The sequence below is a fragment of the Convolutriloba macropyga genome, unplaced genomic scaffold (genome assembly GCF_964194025.1).
Source record: "Convolutriloba macropyga unplaced genomic scaffold, txConMacr16.3 SCAFFOLD_3580, whole genome shotgun sequence".
NCBI lineage: Eukaryota > Metazoa > Xenacoelomorpha > Acoela > Convolutidae > Convolutriloba > Convolutriloba macropyga.
The window spans coordinates 6,288-26,645 of NW_027452720.1; the positions used below are offsets into that span (position 1 = coordinate 6,288).

At 36.4% G+C, this 20,358-nt stretch overlaps 1 protein-coding gene across 1 annotated transcript; it reads right to left on the reverse strand.

Moving 5' to 3' along the window:
- Nucleotides 1-349: 349 nt before the first annotated feature.
- On the reverse strand, nucleotides 350-13,469 carry LOC142357737 (uncharacterized). Its single transcript, XM_075409282.1, has 6 exons — nucleotides 12,715-13,469; nucleotides 5,864-6,059; nucleotides 5,368-5,550; nucleotides 3,607-3,768; nucleotides 2,773-3,297; nucleotides 350-1,048 (listed from the first exon to the last, which is right to left on the reverse strand). Exons 1-6 carry the CDS (start codon nucleotides 13,464-13,466, stop codon nucleotides 647-649), a joined length of 2,220 nt encoding a protein of 739 aa, XP_075265397.1. The 5' UTR covers nucleotides 13,467-13,469; the 3' UTR covers nucleotides 350-646.
- Between the last annotated feature and the right edge of the window lie 6,889 nt (nucleotides 13,470-20,358).

Here is a 20,358-nt window from a genome sequence, read left to right on the forward strand (position 1 = left end):
GGCAGTAAAATTATTTGTGCTTTGTATCTTTTAAAACTGTTGAATAAAAGAACACGGTTTCACTAGTCTAAAATTGCGAAAACTTTCAAGACATGGAAAAAAGATCACAGATGAGCTGTTCTAAAATTTCACTTTTATTGTTTTCTAACAAGAAAATATTAAATGTGAAACGTGTGACCTCACAAATAGTTATAAGCTTAACCTTCATCACTCATAAAGCGGATTTCAATTACTCATAAAATTTATCGGAAGTACTATTTCACACCTATTTTCAGAAAGAAACCTTAGTATTTCAAGACGCGCTATCTTATAAAAACTTGTAAATGTTGCAGGTTAATGTATAAAAAAATCACAAACCAAAAACAATTCAATTCAATTCAATTTATGACTGAACAATCCGCCACGGCAGAAACAAAAAAAATGCCCAAAACTTAGATCAAACATCAGCATTATCTTCAAAAACTTCGAATACACACAGGAATCGAAACTGAAATTCAATCAATTTAGATACAAATAAGTTCTTTACCAACTAAAGGTGAGTTTTAACAAATGAGTAGGCACGAAATTTTACGAAAAACTTTAACAAACAAACAGCACAAATAAGTTTTTCACCAAATCAAGTTTTCGGTAACCAGAACTGAGTTAATCAGTTTTCGGAAATTATGATGGAAAAGCTCCAGATACATTCCAGAACCCAATGACTGGTGGCCTGATACAATCCGGGAATCACCTGTTTCAGGGCAGCGTTGCTCGCGCCTTCAATTGAATCCCCAACAACTACCACAACACGCATATCGTTTATTCTAGAGTTTTCTGGAAGAAATTCTGGCCGACGTTTAGCACTGTTCATGAAATCATTGTTGTCCAATAGCGATGAAGCTTTTGGTTCTCTCGGTAGCAATTTGGCACCACTGAGTGACAGAAGTTCTTTCAGCTGTTGACATCCGATTGTTCCTTCAGCATCAATTGTGTTTTTGACAAACACTTCCAGACCAGAAAATAACTTTTTAGAGAGCAGATGAGCCTCCCGCGCTTGTTTGACGCTATCCTGAAACACAAATTATTTTTACGTATGTGGGATTATTTTTATCGCGGGATAAAAATGATAAGTAATAAGCTTCAAAAATACTTAAGTTCTGATCGCAAAAGTGTTCAGCGTTTATAAAAAAACATAGTTGACCCTGGTTAATGAATGCTTATTTAAGACAAATACTAGTAAAATAGAATCCGCATTGATGTTATGGAAACAAAGAGCGTAATTAAATACACTATGGTACCAAAAAGCTACGTATACCTAGAACTTCTAAAAAGCGCAACAAAAATGAAATAATACAACATTCTGAGTTCAAATCAGTTCTCTCATAACGGATCATTACACTTTTAGTTTTTTAAAAAAAATCTGGAAGACGATTTGTAGTTTCCAAACAAAATTGTAAGAACATCGGTGTCAATTTTTCCTTACTTTTTCAACCATATTTTCTCAAAGAACTGTATGTTTTCGTATTTGTTGCTTCAAAACTGCCCATCAAAATTTAATTGTATTCAGATCAAGCTAACTGATGACCATTACAGTAAATCCCACTTCTTTTCTTTGAATAAATTGATATTAGTTTTTGATTCATGCACAGGAGCATCAGCTTGTTGAAAAATAAGGTCCTCAAGATCTTTTCTCCCTAATTTTTCAACATTTCTAAGTAAACTAGAATCTTTAGCTTGCTTGATTATCTCACAAACAGTTTTTACCTATCTGATTGAATATTACACCAAAACATAAGTGATAGCGCTTGTCCGAACTCAAATTTGTTTTTGTGAAAAATCTCGTTCCATTTCATCGAACTCTCACAAATCCTTCACTACGCCTTGAGCCTGTTAATTTTTTGCTATCAATTGTATGCATGCTGTTGACTAAATCTTGCTTTTAAACAGAGTTGTTTTTGTTTTTTGTCCGACATTTCGAACCGCAAAAGCATGGCAAACTGTAAAAGAACAAAGCAGCTTAACCATCTTTTCTGTGAGTGTAGAAAGAGAATGAACTCATTATTAAAACTTCAAGACGACACGAATTTCTTCACGCTTTACCGCAAAGTAAACGTATAGAGCAAAAGTGACGCTTAAAGAGCAGAAATTATGATGTACATAGCTTGTTGGTACCATAGTGTATAAGTTATCATAACAATCGAGGAATGTCAAGAGAATTGCTCTCAAACGACTGGTGAGCGGTTAACTTCGTCAGTAGCTCTCTGGGAGGCTAGCTTTAGCTTAATTGAGGGGTTGAGCATGAGCGGATCAAACCACCCTTCACACCATCAATGAATTTATGTTGCGTAAAGTTTCCGTGAATCACATACTTACAGATTAGTGAGCCACAAGGCTGTAAGAGAACTTAATGCCTTCTAGGCTTTACCTGTTATCCTGTTTTGGAGGACGAAAAGTCAAATGGTCAGAAAGAAACGATCAGAGGAAAAGTCGATAGTACGATTATTTGCATAAAATAAAAAAGACCAGCATGACTAATTTAATTGCGACAAACTTCGTTTGAGAGCAATTAATAAACAAGCTTTGCTTTTTTAATATTTTCAGAGGATACAAACGTAGCTCAGTTGCTTTTGAATCTACCGTAAAATTTGAACAATTTCATGGCATCATACTTTTGTTTTCTGTTTGTACTATTATTTCCCTAAAAGGCTTCCAATTCACTGTTCCCATCCCACTTGCGTAGAGAGGAACTATATGTTCAAATGGGTTTTTATTATAACATTTTATAGCACTGACCTGATAATCAGCGAAAGAGTCAATAAGATACTCTTGATACGAGAAAATTTGCCCCTTCTTCAGGCTTTCTTCGGCCCACTTCAAATCGACGAGCAAACCACCACGCATAATTGCAGCCGCAGCTTTAACAGTTTTAGAATACTCATTAGTTTCGGCCTTCTTGACCAAAACCAAAACATTGCAGGATTCATCAAATTCTGAATTTATTTTGATTTTGAACTGTTTAGAGAAAGCGTGGCAAATGGCTTTTGATTTAGAGCAGAGGCCCGAATGACTGAATTGAGTAATAGCATCATCTTTCTGTTGCTTAGCAACCGGGGTCAACGTTTTGTTCAGTCGTGTCACTTCAACATTAAATTTGGATTTCCTCAGAGGTGTTGTGACGTAATCTTTGAGACCATTATCTTCGTTCGAATTCTCGCTGCCGTGATACTTGGCGTGCGATGATTCCAACAGCTCAATGACCTCCGCGTTTCCGTAAAACTTTGCGAGTGAAAGAGGGCTAAATTTATTCCCACCCGCAGCCTGAAACGAAAATTCATAGTAGATCCCATAGAAACGGCTCAGAAATGCATATCATAAAAGATCCTGTTGCCGTTGATTAAAGTTAATTACTTGTCTGAGAACAAAAATAAAATCGCATTTGCACTACACACAAGCTTTTGGGTTTTACCTGTCTTTGGGTTAACAGATTTCAGTTCTTTAAATTATTGGTGTTAAACTAAAAGATTAAAAAAAAACGATCAGTTGACTTTATAGAGCAAATTGTCAATTGTTCTACTAACATAGCTGCAAACTTTCCCTCAACTAAAGGAACAACAGAATCGTGATTACCTTTGCAGCTGCGTGAATATCAGCTCCACATTGTACAAGGAGAGAGATGACGTCAGTGAACCCATTTTGCACAGCCACGTGTAAAGGAGTCACATCGTTATCTCCCCCGTGCACTCTGGGATCAGCACCGAACTCCAACAGCGTCTGACACACCTCGCGGTTCTGGAATATTTCAGGGATAAGACTTAAGATCAATGCGCTGGGTTAACGGGTGGAACGCTATTCAAGGGGTTGGAGATTGGAAGGGGGTGAAGGTGGGCTGATGAGGGGGGAGGGAGGGGTGAAGTTGGTGGGGGGGGGGGGGGGTCTGTCAACCTCTAACAACCGCCCTTCACACCATTAATATGTCTCCAAAACAGTTTCAGTGAATTGTATAATAGAGTCTAGCAAGCCGAAAAGCTGAGCCCTTAGTGCCCTACAGACGTTACCTGTCTTTGAGGACGAAAAATCAAACGGTTTAGACGAAAAATCGGTGAAGCGAAAGAAAAATTGCATAAAAAAGACCACAGGGTTAATATAATTGCTCAAGACCTTGTTTGAGAGCAATTTAAAATACTCATGTTAAAAAGTGTTCTAATCCAGTGCAGTATTAAATTGCTTTAGCGGGCTAGAGGGGGTAGGGTAGTATCGGGCTGCAGCTTTAACGGATTTCGGATCTACTCTGCCCCCCCCCCCCGTGTTCTTTTATGACTCCCAGTTACAAATTATATGTTGTTATATAGCACGTTCTATGTAAGAAAATAGCACATGCGCCTGGGGGTCATAAAAGATTAATGCTCACTAAGCTGGGGGGGGGGGGGGGGGACAGAATAGATCCGGGATTTCAAATTATGATATACTGAAATCATTTCGGAGCGCTTTCCATTTCACTGTAAGCAGTAAATTGTCGTTATTCGAGCTGTCTAAAATTTTGAGAGGGATTTAGATCACGTAAAAAACAAAGTCAAAGACGTAAAGTCAATTGAAACGTTAAAAGACGGATCCTTTCCATTTGTGGCACCAGCTTAGTGGGTGTTCATTATTTGCACCCCCCCCCCCCCCCCGGGGGCACTAGCCATAATTTTCCACAATGATTTACTATGTAATAACACGTGCTTCATAACGGGGGGAGGGTAGGGGGTTGCATAACGTACTGCCTGCGGACGGGGGGGGGGGGGGCACAAACGGAAAAGATCCAAAAAGACAAAAACAATTGGCTTCAAATTTCGTTTGTTCTGAGGGTGGCATGAACCGGTTGTCTGCTCTTTCCTTTGACCAATATTACGTAGTTTTTTTTATTATATTTGAACCACTGCAGCACTCATATTAAAAGTTAATTAAAATCTTTGGTTGAACAAGCCTAATTAATTAATTCATTATATCAAAACTTTTATATCTATGTGCATTACCGTGTTACCATTAGTTCAAATGTGTTCCCATCAGTCATTGTATGTATCATATGATTTTAAGTAATGGTTACGTGACTCTGCTTTAAGTCACTGAGAACTTCTGGCGTTTATCGAGAACCGCGAAGTAGTTCGAGATATTGAGTCAGAATTTCGAAGTGACGTCTGCAGAGTCACTTAACCATGCTTAAAACACGAAACGCACACGTTTTAAAATGACGAAAGTAAGCGGAAGTCAACTTCTGGCTAAGTAGCAACTTCTGGCTAAGTAGCAACTTCTGGCTAAGTAGCAACTTCTGGCACTTTGACTTCTGGCACTGCAGACTTTCGGCATTTTAAAATGTGCACATGAGTGTTATAAGTTTTTTTTGAATACCTGGAGGGCTTTATGTTCATGTAGAGGTCTGAGATTGGCGTTATCTTTCGTGTTCGGATCTGCGCCCAATTCCAACAGCTGCAGAACTCTGTCCAAGTTGCCTCTCTTACTCTCCTGATGGAGCTCTGTCTCTCCGTTATGATTCTTCTTGCGCAGTTTTCGAATCACACCTTCATCTATTTCCTGCAAAAACATTTGGTACTTAAAATAATCTTTCAAATTTTAACTACAAGTCGATTAAACCAATGAGACAAAAACTGAAGATAAAACTAAATGTACGATTGTATTAGGTGAATACTTTAGTAAAAATAAACTCGAAAGATATGGAAATTTTATCAGAGCCGCAATACCAAGAGCAGTGCTGCTTGCGACACGGAACAGACTAAAATGAAAAGAAAACGGACAACAGAACAAGACTCTGTTGGCTTATTGTCGTTCTTCTCTGCAATGACCACAATTATTATTATTGTCATATCATCAATAGAGTAATCAATACCTGTTGGCTGTCAGGGTTCGGCGATGGAGACTCAGTACGTTCCATTGACTGATTTGAGGCAGCAGACATGTCAAAAAGTGCTCGTTTACTGCTTGTCGAATTGGCACTGGTTCTAGGTGCCTTTACAGCAATCTCATTCTCTTTTTCCTTTTCACATTCGGAACCGGTAGCTGTTTCATCGTTAGACGTTCTTTTCCTACGAAATATTGGAACTCATGATGAAAAAGTAACAATATGCTGCTAATATAAAAAGCACAACAAAATTTCCTGCCAAAATTTGTTTAGACAATTTGACAGTAAAACACGAATGCCTTAAGACAACAAAATTATCTAAAAATAAACAATTTAAAAAACAAAATTCCCCTCACAGAAACCTACCCTTTGTTCTCAAATGCTCTAATCGTTCAAAAACACCCTGAAAAATAATTTAAAAAAGACAACTAACTAACAGTAAAAAAATGAGATTAATAAAACCAGTATAGAGCATGACATTAGGCAAAATTACAGCATAGCTGATAGATTGCCAGAAAATAGCTGCGACAGCTGCGGAGATCTGCAGTTTTGAAAAATAATTAAAACCTGAAAAATAATTTAAAAAATACAACCAACTAACAGTAAAAAAAAACTGAGATTAATAAAACCAGTATAGAGCATGACTTTAGACAAAATTACAGCATAGCTGATAGATTGCCAGAAAATAGCTGCGACAGCTGCGGAGATCTGCAGTTTCAAAAATTTGAAAAAAAATTAAAACCTGAAAAATAATTAAAAAAATACAACCAACTAACAGTAAAGAAAACAGACTGAAAGAGAAATTTTTCTTCTTTTTTCATTAATTACTGAGATGTTATTTTTTTTATTAAGAATCTGCATAACTTAGTGCTGCTTCTATCAGCTGCCCTCGAATAACCTTCAATTAGAATGAATGACACACACTAAGTTGACTTCCTCTCCTGGAATTGAAGTCAAGTAATTTTCAACGTGAGGAAAGTCATGTTGCACCAAAAAATTGATGGTGCAAATGAAAAAACGGACTCGACCAAAATTAATGTCACGCACGCAATTCAGTCGACATATTCTAAACCTAACATTAAAAAAATTAAAAATATCAGTTCCCACTTTTTAGAAATAATGTAATCACAGTCATTATAACCCATACCAGCATGTTACAAACCGGTACATTATGGAACCTACACAGTAAAAACCACCTATTAAGAACAGATAGATTGTAGACAAACTTTGTTAAAGTCGTAAAAACAGTTACACGTGAATTCCTAACATTAAATAGAATCAACCACAACTTATTAGAGGGACAAGGAGGTCAGAAATGGACGACACTAAGTGATAGGACAACAAAGAACTAGAAAACGAAAAAAAAAAAAAATTGAATTATATAATTTTTGAAAACGCGTCAAAGCTGTTAAAAAAGTTAGATATAAATTCAAACTCTTTAAAAGCTTCAGTAACGCCTTATCCGAGAGACAATTAGACCTAATATTGATATAAAGTAATAGGACAGGATGAACAACAATAGCGAGCAAAACAAAAAATCCGAGAATTTTTTTTGAAACCAAGTAGTAAAAAGTAGTTAAAAACGTTAAATAATAAATGAAAACCCAAAACATAACCAACCAACGTCGGGCAAACTGCTCTCAAACGACCGGCGAGCGGTTGGCTTCGTCAGTAGCTAGCCACGGTTTAGTGAGGCTAGCTTTAGATTAATTAAGGGGCGTATGGTGAGCACAGCGGGGGTGCAAAATTGGAATGGGGGGACAGATGTGGGGGCGGTGGGTGGGTGGGGGTGCTAACTGTTTCTGCTAATCGCATACTTGAAGACTAGTGGGCTGAAAGGCTCTAAGACTAGTGGGCTGAACGGCTCTAAGAGAACATTATGCTAACTGGGCGCTATCTCTATCCCGTTTCTGAAGACGAAAGTCAAATGGGTCAGACGAAAAATTGCATAAAAGAGACAAACAGTGTTAATATATTTGCTACAAATTTCTTTTGAGAGCAATTAGTAATGATTTCCTAAAAAGTGCCTGTTAAGTCATTTATGATAAAAAAATATTTCTACTATAACTCATTGTTAATGAGGATCAGAGATGATGACATTACGCCACATAACAGCAGCTAAGTGCGACATCAATAAAGAGAGAGAGAGAGAGATAAAACGTGAACGAGAAAGAGAGGGAAAGAAACCCTAACCGACATAGAGAGAAAGAGATGGGAATATTTTCTATGATGGGATTCGACTCTGCAACTTCTAGTTAGTAAATAAATGAAATAGAAAACTGAAAATTAAAAACAAAAGTTTTCAGCTTTGCAGTAAGAAAAGTTCGAAATCATTTTTTGTCTCGAAAGTTCTGTCAAGTTACCCATCTCCAAGACTTAAAAAGTTTCGTTGGCCAGTAGTGGTCGTTAACCACAGAAAAGGACAAAATATATTGAATAATTTTGGAAACAATTGCAAACTTTAACAAAATCTTTGTAGAATTCAATATATTAATATCTTAAGAACCATTTCATTATCTCAACAGACTATCCAGTATCCCTGTTGCAAGCCTGAAAAGGTTTCACTGGCTCAGAGATCCATAAACTAGAACATGATAAAAATTTTCCGAAAATTTAAAAATTTTATAATTTATCCAAAAATTATTGAAACTGAAGTCATAAAAATATTGATCAACTTTCCATTAACAGTAGAAAGCATGCAACAGCTTATTATCAAACGTTGGAGGAAGTTCCAGTGCCCCTGGTGCCGGAGAATATTCAAAAACATGAAAAAATTGCAAATATTTTAAGAAAATGCTTAAATTCGTGATATTAAAATCTTAAAACATTCGATTACATCTATAAACAACGCAGTATACATATAAACAAACCCTAGAGGAAGTTCTGTGGCTTTTGAGGCAAATGAAAAAATAACAAAAAAGTCAAAAAACTTATTGCAAGTTTTATTAAAAAGTTGCTAAAACTTGTGATATTAAGAAGTTGAAAATTAATGACCAACAAAAACTTTCCAGTAACTTAATATCAAACGATAATGGAAGTATCCTGACCCTTGAGTCTCAGAAAACCTGAATAATTACAATGTCAAAAATTGTCAAAAATTGAAAAAAATGGCAAAAAATGTCAAAAAATGCTAAAATTCTTGATGTTAAAAACTTGCGAAACATTTCATTACATCTAGAAATTATACAGTAGACTATTTTCAAACCCTAGAAGAGGTTTCTTGGCTCTTGAGGCTAAAAAAACCTAAAAACAACAAAAATTTTCAAAACTTAAAAAGCAAGTTTTATCAAAAAAATTGCCAAAATTTGTGCCATTAAAAATTTGAAGAACTATTCCACGGCCAATAAAAATTTGTCAGTAACCTATTATCAAACCCCTTAGGAGCTTTTCCGGCTCCTGGGTATAGAAACATCTGAATAAGGAAGTATATATGTCAAAAAATTTGAAAAAAAATTGCACGTTTTGTCAAAAAATGCTAAAATTCGTGATGTTAAAATGTTGAAAACATTCCATCACAACTAGAAACTATGCAGTAACCTATTATTAAAACATAACTCTAAAACAATTGTGCAAAAGAGTATAAATTTCCCTGTTTATAGCGAGCGGTTGTTCGTCAGTAGCTAGAAACAGGGGAGAGGGGGTGCACCGAGGGCTGATGGGGGGTGGTGCAACATTGGGGTGGTGGGGGATAACAGCCCGCGGGCCGGGGGTGGGGGCAATAGTGGGAGGGAGGTGGTCAACAGTGGAGGGGTTATCAACCTCTAAGAACCGCCCTTCACACCATAAGTATTAGTCTCCAAAACAATTTGAGCTGAAACAGAGCTGAAAGGCTCTAAGAGCACTTAATGCCCGCTGGGCGCTACCTGGTTATCCAGTTTTGAGGACGAAAAGTCAATAGTTTCAGACAAAAAAAAACGGTCAAGCAAAAAATTGCAATTAAAAAAGACCGACAGGACTAATATAATTGCTACAAACTTCGTTTGAGAGCAATTAAACATCTATAGCTATTTTTGATCAGAGCCAATATGATCAGCCATAAACGGCTGTACAAAGTGTTAGGACAGCAAAGAACTTCGAAAAAAGGGCAAGACAAAAAACAACAGAAATTTTGAAAACAAGTAGCGCCTGAGTCACCCTTTGAAAATGTTCCTACTGAAAAGCCAAGACAAAAATACAGTAAATGAAGAAATCAAATATCGGAAGACAAAAAATTCTTTCTCAAAAACGGAAAATCTGTCAAACATTTTTTCCTCACTTTATTTTAAAAAATTCGCGCTTCAAAGGTGCATTTTCGCTCCTTTTACTACTTCTGCGTGACTAATACCATTACTTTAATTTGAGTTCACAACTAGAGGTGTTAATTTTTTACATTTCTCGCTGTTTCAAAAGATGGCATACAAAGCATAACTACTCTTCTCCCCGAAAATTGTTCAACGCAACACCTTTTTCAAAATTTATTCACTATTCAAACTTCCAATTTTTTGCTCGCTCACTTGTCAAAAAACAGAAAACCATTACATTTCTTCGAGTCGGAAAAAGACAGCGCGCTAATAGTTCAAATTAATTGAATTGTAAAACATAACCGACTAAACGTCGAAAGAATTGCTCTCGAACGACTAGTGGGAGCTCTAATCAATTGCAGCCTGCTTCAATGGGGGGGTAGAGACTTAGAAGTTCAATAGTGGGCTTCAAATAACCACATAAGAGGTTAACATATACCACTATATACCACAATTTAAAGTGAAAAATGGCACCAGTTTCGGCACACTTTTCATTTGACTTTTAGTATTAAATTGCCGCCAATTGAGTTCAGCTGCGTGAAATTGTGATTGAGAGAGAACATAAGATCACGCAAAAATTAAAGGGCGTAAAAGTCACTCGAAAAGTCAAAACGGCCAAGCAAAAATTTTACATAAAAAAAGACGCACACGTTTACAATAATTGCTTCTCTACGAGAGCAATTAAAAACCAAGAGAAGGCCAATAATAGCTCGCTATCGCAAATATTAATAATATGTAGTTTAAGCATGCACAAACAATGAGACCTTCGTTGAATATGGTAGGAATATCCACGCTCATTAGTTCATAACACCATTTAAAATTCCCTATATTCCGGTTAAATGAGAATAGGAGGCTCTAAAGGGGTTCTATATAGGAGCATCGTTGTCATTCCCCCGAAAAGCGGCTAGTAACTGTACTTCATCAATGGGATAAATAACATCTTTTGTCGACTGGAAGAGTCACTCGCCTTAGAGTTTTCTTCCAAAGGAACAAAACAGCCGAAACATTTCAACTTCAAGTGCGATAAAAAATCCCATTAAAAAAATTGAGGATACAATTTTTTCCTCCATCTGCCGCATCGAGAGCAAGGCAGTGACACTCACGTCGATTGAATGCGAATCAACAAACTGGACGCCAGTTGCTATCATATTATCTGGAGACAAGTTGCTTTCATCCTTGCAAAAAAAACTGATATTGTGGTTGAAACGGATAAAGCTTTTTGGACAATTCACAGAATGAGCGACACTAAAATTTCACCACAAAAGTTTTCATTAACAATTTGACATGATCCCAGCCATTTCGTTTATCATATTTATACAACGTGTCGGTCGGTTTTCATCAATGGGATCCCTTAACACAATTTTCTGACAAACCTGTATTTGTTTTTTTGCTTGATGTTCATGCAAAATTATTCAAGTTTAAGTACTGCGTTCTCAGCCCTAGTCATACTTCAGACCTGTAGTTGTTTAAATCTTTCAAATTTATTTGCCCTGTCTTCAGTCAGCAATATATTAAAGCCAATTATGTCCCCTACTGGTACTGAAAACATCTATACTTATCATTGACTGAAGCATAAATAGACAGTTTAACTTACTTTCAGCTTTTCAAAATTGCTAGAAAAGTTAGTTTTCGACAAATTGAATGCTCTTTTCTGGTTAAAATGAAACCTTTCTAAGACAACTTTCCCAACTAAGAAGGTATTTATCTGTTACGTTGTACCAAATCTCAACTACGGATTTGTTCTCTGGAAGCCGGCAAAGGATAATTTCAACAATCGACAGCATACAATGAAAAGCGGTATCCTACATCTTCACGAAAAGCAAAAGTTCTATCTCACACGTCTGCACTTCAATGCTCTTATAGAAATGAGATTCCGATTACTCATTTTGAGACTGTCGTCTGGTCAATCTGTTGAATGATTATTTTAAATAAGATATTCTAATTGACCTCACAAAACCCAAATATTGGAATTTTAAAAACGTTTCTTCAAAATCCAGTACAATAAATCAGACTCATGCGCTTGGAGGATTTTGTGTGGGCACAATAACTGCAGAGACTTAAAGAAACTCAGAAATGAAGTACAATGAACATTAACTTGGGGGCTTTATGAGAACCCTTGGATTAGTAATCCTAAATCTTTTATTATTTAAAGAATACAATTTCAGAAACAATTTTTTAAAAAGATTTTTCGCATATTTTTATAAGATGGTCATCATTTTTTAAATGCAAAAAATTCACCCTCTTCAAGGTAAAAACAAGACGAAAACATAAACATCAAAAAAAATTAAAAACGATACATTTCCGAATATTGCTTGACTTAAAAATCAAACATTTCATTGACGCGCCTAATTTTCCCGAAGACAAGCAAATTTAACTTAGGCGAAGACAAGAGAAAATAACAAATAATACCATCTTTCCAATATTCAGGACTTTACTATTTTCAAAAAAATCGCTCTGATAGGAAATTTACAAAGCACAGCAATCTAGCATGTATCATTTTAATCTTTTATTAGCCAAACAGAAAATTTTGCGGAGATTGAATTAGAATGGTAAACACACCTTTCCTTCCTGTCTTTCGAGCATCTAGCTCTGGCGTTCTGCTTTGTCTTGAAGTTTTGGAAGAAATCAAACCCAGCAACTGGAACTGACTTTCGTGTTTCCATTACGCTGCGATTAGTGCTTCTGGCTCGGGTATTATTATGTTTTTCCTTTCCGGTAGGAGCTGAGAAAGAGTCATTCAGCTCAAATACTGACATACTTTTTTCCTTTACATTTTCATTGCTGTCTCTGTTTTCACCCTCGTCAGAAATATTATGATCCTGACTTGATACTTCAAAGATTTTCGGCTGCCCCAGGCTAGACAATAACTCTTCCTGTTCATCTGCGTTTTTGTCTATTTCACTATTAGACTTCTCAGGTACTACCTCATTAGTCTTAATTTTCTGCAAAGAGGCGTTGATATTAGGCAAAGATTGTGGTGAAATAATTTCTTCAAAGCTAATACCATATCGTTCCATTAAAGCAATGGTTTCAGCATATTTCTCATTGATGAAAGCTTCAGGTTTCACGCTACCATGTCCAAAAAACTTTGAGCATTCATGTGAGCTCTCGTACGGATACCGGACGCCGCATTTAACTTTGAAATGATTTCCCAGATCTTTAAGGCACTGCCCACATTGGAAGTGATCGCAATTTCCGCTAACAAAGTTCTCCGAGCCCCAGACACCGCATTTCATACAAGCAAGCAAATGATGCAGATAACGAAACTTCTCAATTACTGTTTTCCGGTCTAGTTTTTGTGCCTTTTTCATAATAATCTAAAAAGACAACCTCGACAGAAAATACATAGTGACTGCCCGCCATCACCAATACAAATACCCAGCTTAATTGTTGGACTTAGAGACAGACAGAGATAAAGACTTTAAACTAAATTAGCAGGTCGAAAATTAACTTGTACGTCAAATACATCTACATTTAAAAACAAAACCAGAAGATTGCCGCAGTTATAGCTAGAGTTATAGCTGCTAGTCAATTTTAGTTGAAGTGGAAACGTTCGTTTCTAAATTTAGAATTAGACTAATTGGCTTTTAATTTCTTTGATAACCTAATTCTCAATGCCTTAATAACCGGGCTTTGTCGGTTTATCTCTTCTCTTTTGATATTTTGACTTTGACAGTATTCACCACATTGAGTAAGTGAATCCGTGAAAGCATTTAAAATCCATTCAGTTGAAACAATGAATGAAATAAATCAAACGGGAAAATCAAGACTTATGTGAAACCTGGTCAAAAGGAACAGCAAATTAAAAAACATAGCAGGACAAGTCCTGACGGATAATAAGTGAATTGGGAAAGCCATTCCTCCTACATAAAGCATTCCTTAATTAGTCTAACAACACGCAGCGACTCTCTCAATTCAATTGAGATTATCTTAGACTGGCTTTAACGACACGAAAAAATTCAGAAACTCTGGTTCACTCAGCTCAATATCAGCTTTGCACTATGAGGACATTAAAATCATGGTAAAATTTGGTAATCAAATAACTAAATAACAAAAAGATAAAAAAACACGATCTCAAGTGACAAGCCAAACAACTAGCAACCCTGCAGTGTGCCGGAGTTGATAACATTCCTGAGAACGCAAAAAGACCGCTTCAGTGCTATTGTCGACTGCCGACAGATTGGCACGGAAGATAATTCTCAGGAGCTGCGAAAGTCTAGGGTACTGATGCTAACCGTAACGAAGCATCTTATTTGGAGAAGGAAAAGACGCAGCCCTAAAATTACTGCGTGCTGCATCAGGACCATCAAGACAGTCTTACGCCACCATATCAATTAAAGAGGGCTGCTTAGGAAGAGAAGAGGCAAGGAAAGGGACAAAAGGCAGAGCAAAGCTAGAGCCCAGGCAAGGAAGGTTCAACGGACACAGAATGAAGAGGAGCTCCTGAATAATCGGGTTTCACTGCACCCTGTCCCTGAGCTTCTTAGATATGTGCTCGTTTTTGCCAAAAACGTGACTCAGGTACAATTTGAAAAAAAATTAAACTGTTACAGACTCTACCTTGATTACTTGGAAACCCTAAATAAGGTCACTAGCTTAAATATTGAATCGAAATTTTAAAGCAATGCAATAACACTAATATCATTCCGAATTTTTTGATGTTTCGCACTCCAAAAAATGAAGTTTTTTTCTGAACAAGCATTGCACAGTTTTCAATCTAAACTCCTGAAATGTGGATATAACCCTGCTGAAAAAGACTGTCTCTTATTCAAGAAAAAACTTGAAAGAGGTAGGAGCAAGTATAGGGACCAATTGAGACCAGAACTGATACCATTTGTTGTTGGCAGCAATAGGCGTGAAATAAGGAATCAATCCGCAATGGTTCAAAATAGACGTTAAGGAAAATTTAAAAATCTTCTGTCAGAGGGATACGAGAGACCGCTGCAGAACGGCTCCCATAGTAACTTTTTGATACTGCATGGTGGCGAACTTCCAAAGTTTAAACTTGACGTCCTATTGTTGGGATCTAAACTCACTTTGAGAGACAATTTTTATGTGTTGCGGTTTCTCGTAGACGTTGACAAACTTGTACGTTAACTAAGCGAGAATAGAAGGGAAGGAAGACGGAGATTGAGAAGTTTTGTCAAATTGAGGCGTCCGCAAAATGGTATGCAAAAAATCTACGCAAAAATTCAATGGATATAGGTGTGAAAAAAGTATGATTACCTAAAAACCAAGGATTTGCTGGCCGTACCGTTAGATAAAAGGTCGGAGTTTCTCTGTTATGAGCAAATTAACGAAAAACTTAAAGATGTGGCAAACTCTAATCAATTCCAAAAAATCAAGCGAGCAAAATAGGAAAAGTTAATCAAAATTGAAAAACAGATAAATAACAGCCTGAACAATTTATAACTTATCAAAACATCAATTGAACTGATTCACAATCAACGAGGCTTTATGGCTTAGCAAAGATACACAAAAGAAATACAACTCTCCAACCTGTTTCTTTGATACCTGGTAGCAGTTATGAAATCTTGAACAGATTCCTGGCAACGTTTTTTCAAAAACTCGCAGACGCAAACATTGAAACCAACACTCAAGATGCAAGAAAAGCCTTAGAATCACTTGTTCTTGAGGATAGTGAGAAGATTAAAATTACCTGTCATTGTTATCAAAAACCAACCGAGACAGAAATAATACTGAATGTTTTCAGCTGTGCACTACTTCAATATGAAATACATTTGCATAATTAAAGTTTTTAGTAAGAATTGACTGGAGTATTTAAGGGGGTACAGAGCTTTCATCAGAAGCAAATACTCTTTCTGAGCAAATCAAGTAGCTGAGATTATGGAAAAAATATATTTTTTAGTTAAAAGCTTCCCATAGTGTTAATAGCTTAGTGGACATTGCCACTAACGCAATCAACTTTGGCTAAATGAGGACAAATGAAACGCACACTAGTTAAGTCTAGAATAAACAACCAGAAAAAAATGTCTTGAGCAAGTGAAACTAATGTTTGCCTAAGATGAAAGAAGATACTCGCATCAAAATTCAATTGAAAGATTGAAGAGAAGAAAACAATCTAACGAATTGACAGCTAGTGAGTACAAAGAGACAGCCAGCATTGAGTAAACATGAACTGGCAACCATTATAGTAGGCTTTGAAAAAATAGAAAGAGCAGCAACTTTCGTTTGCAGTTTACTAATATAGAAACAATTTTTTGAAGACAAAACATCATTAAAAAACAAAAAACGGCAAAAAAAAAAAATTGGACTCAAAGCCATTGGGAGTCATCACGCAGATAACACCAACACGAAAGCACTGAGAGTGTGGAAAAATTGCTCAGCAACAGAAAGTGATCCTAAGCATGCCATACATCCTACAATAAACAGTGGGCTACAGATAGGGAAAGCAGGTAGCAAATGATAGCATCAATTACTGTATATTTTCTCGAATAACAGTTCGAAGATTCAGCAACATCCAGCGATATTTGGGCCCTCTATTGTAATGATTGAACAAAAAAATGAGAAATGATTGTTTTCTGATTACGTATCTAGCTGTTAGAGCGGTTCACATATACGGAGACACCAAGGTAGATACAGAATGTTGTCTCACAGCAACCATTCATCAATACGAGAGACAAAAGAATTATATCGATCAAATACAAGCCAAATTTGTTATTGATAATTTGAAAAACAATTTTTGAAAAAATGATTGAGGAATATATAATTAAACAAAAACTTCATTGTTTCAAATTGGAATTTTTTCAAATCATTGAACAGCAAAGCCATACGTAAATTTGTTTTTATTAATTGAGTAACAAGTAAAGCAGCGTTATTTTATAAAGTAGCTTATACTATTTTTCACAAAATCAATTCAAAAAGTAAGATCCTGACTGATTTGAGATTACTGGAACAACTTGCGTGGTCAGTAGGGACCTTGTCTTACGTGGGAGAGCAACTGTTACAATTGACACCTTTGTTTTTTGTGAACTATGAGAGAGAGAGAGTTTAGGCTTCTGTGTAGTGTGCACAAGGGTTTGCACCCATCATTGAGGGGTAGAGTTGACCACTTTCTGAATTGTGTTACAGCTGCCACAATTGCAGAGCAAGGTCCAAGAACAGGAGTTGACTTCAGAGTAAAAATTCTCGAAGTAATTCCAGTGAACTTTTGTTAGATATTGTTTGTCAATCTGCTTTATTTCAATGTTAGCGCTTTCAATAATGATATTCAGTAGCGTGCTGGATCTAATCAAAAAATTCTCATCCGCTTTGTTGGTACGAGTTTTATCAATTGCTATGAGCTCGTTTTGTCGTGTATTTACTGCACATTCGTTTAATTTTATTGACAAATTGATGTTGTAATTGCCTCCCAACAAAGTGTTTGCTAAAACCGATACGTTTCGCTTGAGAAAATAGAAAGCTTTCGAAGCTTTTGTACATCGTTTTAGACTATTTGCTCTCCAAGAGAGTTTTGCAGATATAATGCCACCCAGATCCTTTTGTTCAAACTTGCTCTCTAGGAATTTAGAATTTAGCTGGAATTGGTATCCGCTGTTTTGCTGTTGTTTTACTAGTAAGACGTATTATTTGTTTTCATTAAGCTCCATCTTGTTCACTTCAGACCAGCTTTCTATGGCTTCTAGATCTGTTCGGATATCAGCTGGCTGAGTTGATACTAACTTGAAATCATCAGCATACCCCAAAGCGGCACATAATTTGACTCGAGTTGTTAGATCGTTCACGTAGATAAAAAATAGGAGAGGGCCTAAGAGTGACCCCTGCGGGACTCCGCTAGTGACTGCAAATTTTTCAGATTTGCATTCATTAAATTTTACATATTGCTTTCTTTCAGTGAGGTAACTTGCAATGATTTTCAAGAAATTTCCGCCGATTTGCAGCTCTTCAACTTTTTCTGGTAACATGTCGTGTGGTACGCTGTGGAAAGCTTTTTTAAAATCTAAGTACAGCACATAGAATTCAGTTTCTTTGTCATCAAGTTCTTTTTACAGAAGATCTAGAAAGAGCAGAAGTTGTAAAACCACAGACCTATGTCTCCTAAACCCATGTTGAGAGTTATCCGGATGTGGTTTGACTTTTTTGTAAATTTCAGTGAAAATTAATTTTTCTAAAACCTTCGAGACATTGCAAAGTAAGCTGATCGTTATGTATTGCTCTATCATTGCTCTGATTTCATCTTTAAAAATTGTGATAACTTCACTTGTTTTCCAGTATGCTGGAAAACACCCTTTACTTAAAGTGGCTTGGAAAACTATATGCAATGATTTTGAGAGTGTTGGCAGGTTTTTCAGGATTGTATTTCCAACCTTATCAGGTCCACAAGCTTTATTTGTCTGAAGCTTGGTTAGTATCTCCTTGATTTTTCTTTCGTCAATGTTTACTTTGTTGAATTTTCGTTTTTCGCAAGAATTTTAATTGTATTATTTTGAGGAAAACACTGGAGAAGAAATCGTTAAAGTATTTGCACCTTTGGCTATCTTCATTTGTCTTGTTGTCCTTGTAAGACATTGTTTCCGGGTATCTATTGCATTTAAAGACAGACTTGATATACTTTTGCAGATCAGAGAATCTCCTCCCTCGGAAGATTTTGTCTTCAATGTCCGCTTGATCTTGTTTCAGCTGGTCTCTTAATTTCTTCTCTGCTTTTTTAATCTCTATCAGTCTGCCAATATTTGGGTTTTTAGAGTTCCTTTCCAGAGTAGATATGACTTTTATGAGATAGGAGGATTCCTTTTTTATCAAGCGGGGAAGTTTGGATCTGTGCAGCGTGGTTTTGGGAACGTTTTTAGTTAATACATCATCAAGCTATGTATACCATTGCTTGACTAGCTCGTCAATGATGCTGTAGCAATATGGTTTGAAAAGGATCTTTAGTTTATAGTTATTTAACACATTCCAATCAGCTTTGTTGGACGCAAACTTATGCTGTTGGTTTTTGGATTGCATATCTGTTTACGCGTCAATCTTCACAGTAAAAGCATCGTGATTGGAATTAATAGATTTATTGAACTTGTTTTTTGTATCACGGTTTATTACTTGATTGGGATTGTTTGTAAGGAAGACATCCAGTTGTCCCCTTTGTTTGTGGTTCAAAATTTCCTGAAAATTTGCCTAGTCGTTTAATATCAGTGACATTGCAAAAGACTTTCAGGTGCTTCATTATGGCTTTCACTTCCTTTAAGTCATGCTCGTATCAATTCCTGGTAATTTTGGAATTTAGCACTGGTATTCCACGGAACCTAATTCCGTCACATTGTTCCTTATTTACAGGATTTTTATACGATGGTTCTTTTGGCAACTTTGGTTAAGCAGGGGGGGGGGGGTTGTTTTTTCAAAAGTTTTTGTTTTTATTTCATGGAGCTCTGTTTCAAGCGATATGTTGTTGGTTTTTATTCCTGCTCTTAGTTTTTCGAATTCGGTATGCATTTTATTGATTTTTTAGTCATCCCTGCTATTGGCTAATTGTTCTATAATGTGATCTTTCTTTTTTAGATCCACACAGCTTTGGCACACTACTAGCACGTTGTTGATAATACTACTAATTCCACAGATTGCCTCTATTGACATTCCTGTGCACTTAGTTGTTATATGCATATTATTGCCAAATGCTACGCAATGAAAAACAGCTGATTTTGATTCGATGTTTGTCGAGCAAGTTTTCAACCGTTGATTTTTAATTTGTTGTTCTTGCCCATTCCCGTTTCAACTTAAATCTTAATGTTCTGGAAATGTGCGCTGGTTTTTATTACTGCTGAGGACTGACTTAAAATAGATATTTGGACTATCTAACCTCAAAAACTGCAGCACAGACAGCCCGTTTGCCGTGTACACTCGAAAGTTCGTGGATGCTCTCTCCACGCAAGTTCTTTTGCGAGAAGTTTGTACGGAATTTTGTCTATCAGTATTATTCGTATCTGGTTGAGTCCGCAAGAAGGCGAGTGCAAGTTTAAATTGCCATCAAACATGTTACCAGTAAGATAACGCTACTTAAAAGCAAAATTCCATATTGCATTTTGAGAACACTAACAGTGTTGAGAAGCAACCCCTTCTATGGAAAAACAATAATCATCTGTTTTCTTTTCTTCTTATTTCTAGAGTTTTTATGTGTTTGCGATTATCCTATTTTGTTCTAAAGTCTTTTTTGTCAAGTTTGGGAGGGCTTATATCTGCATTTTTGGCCAA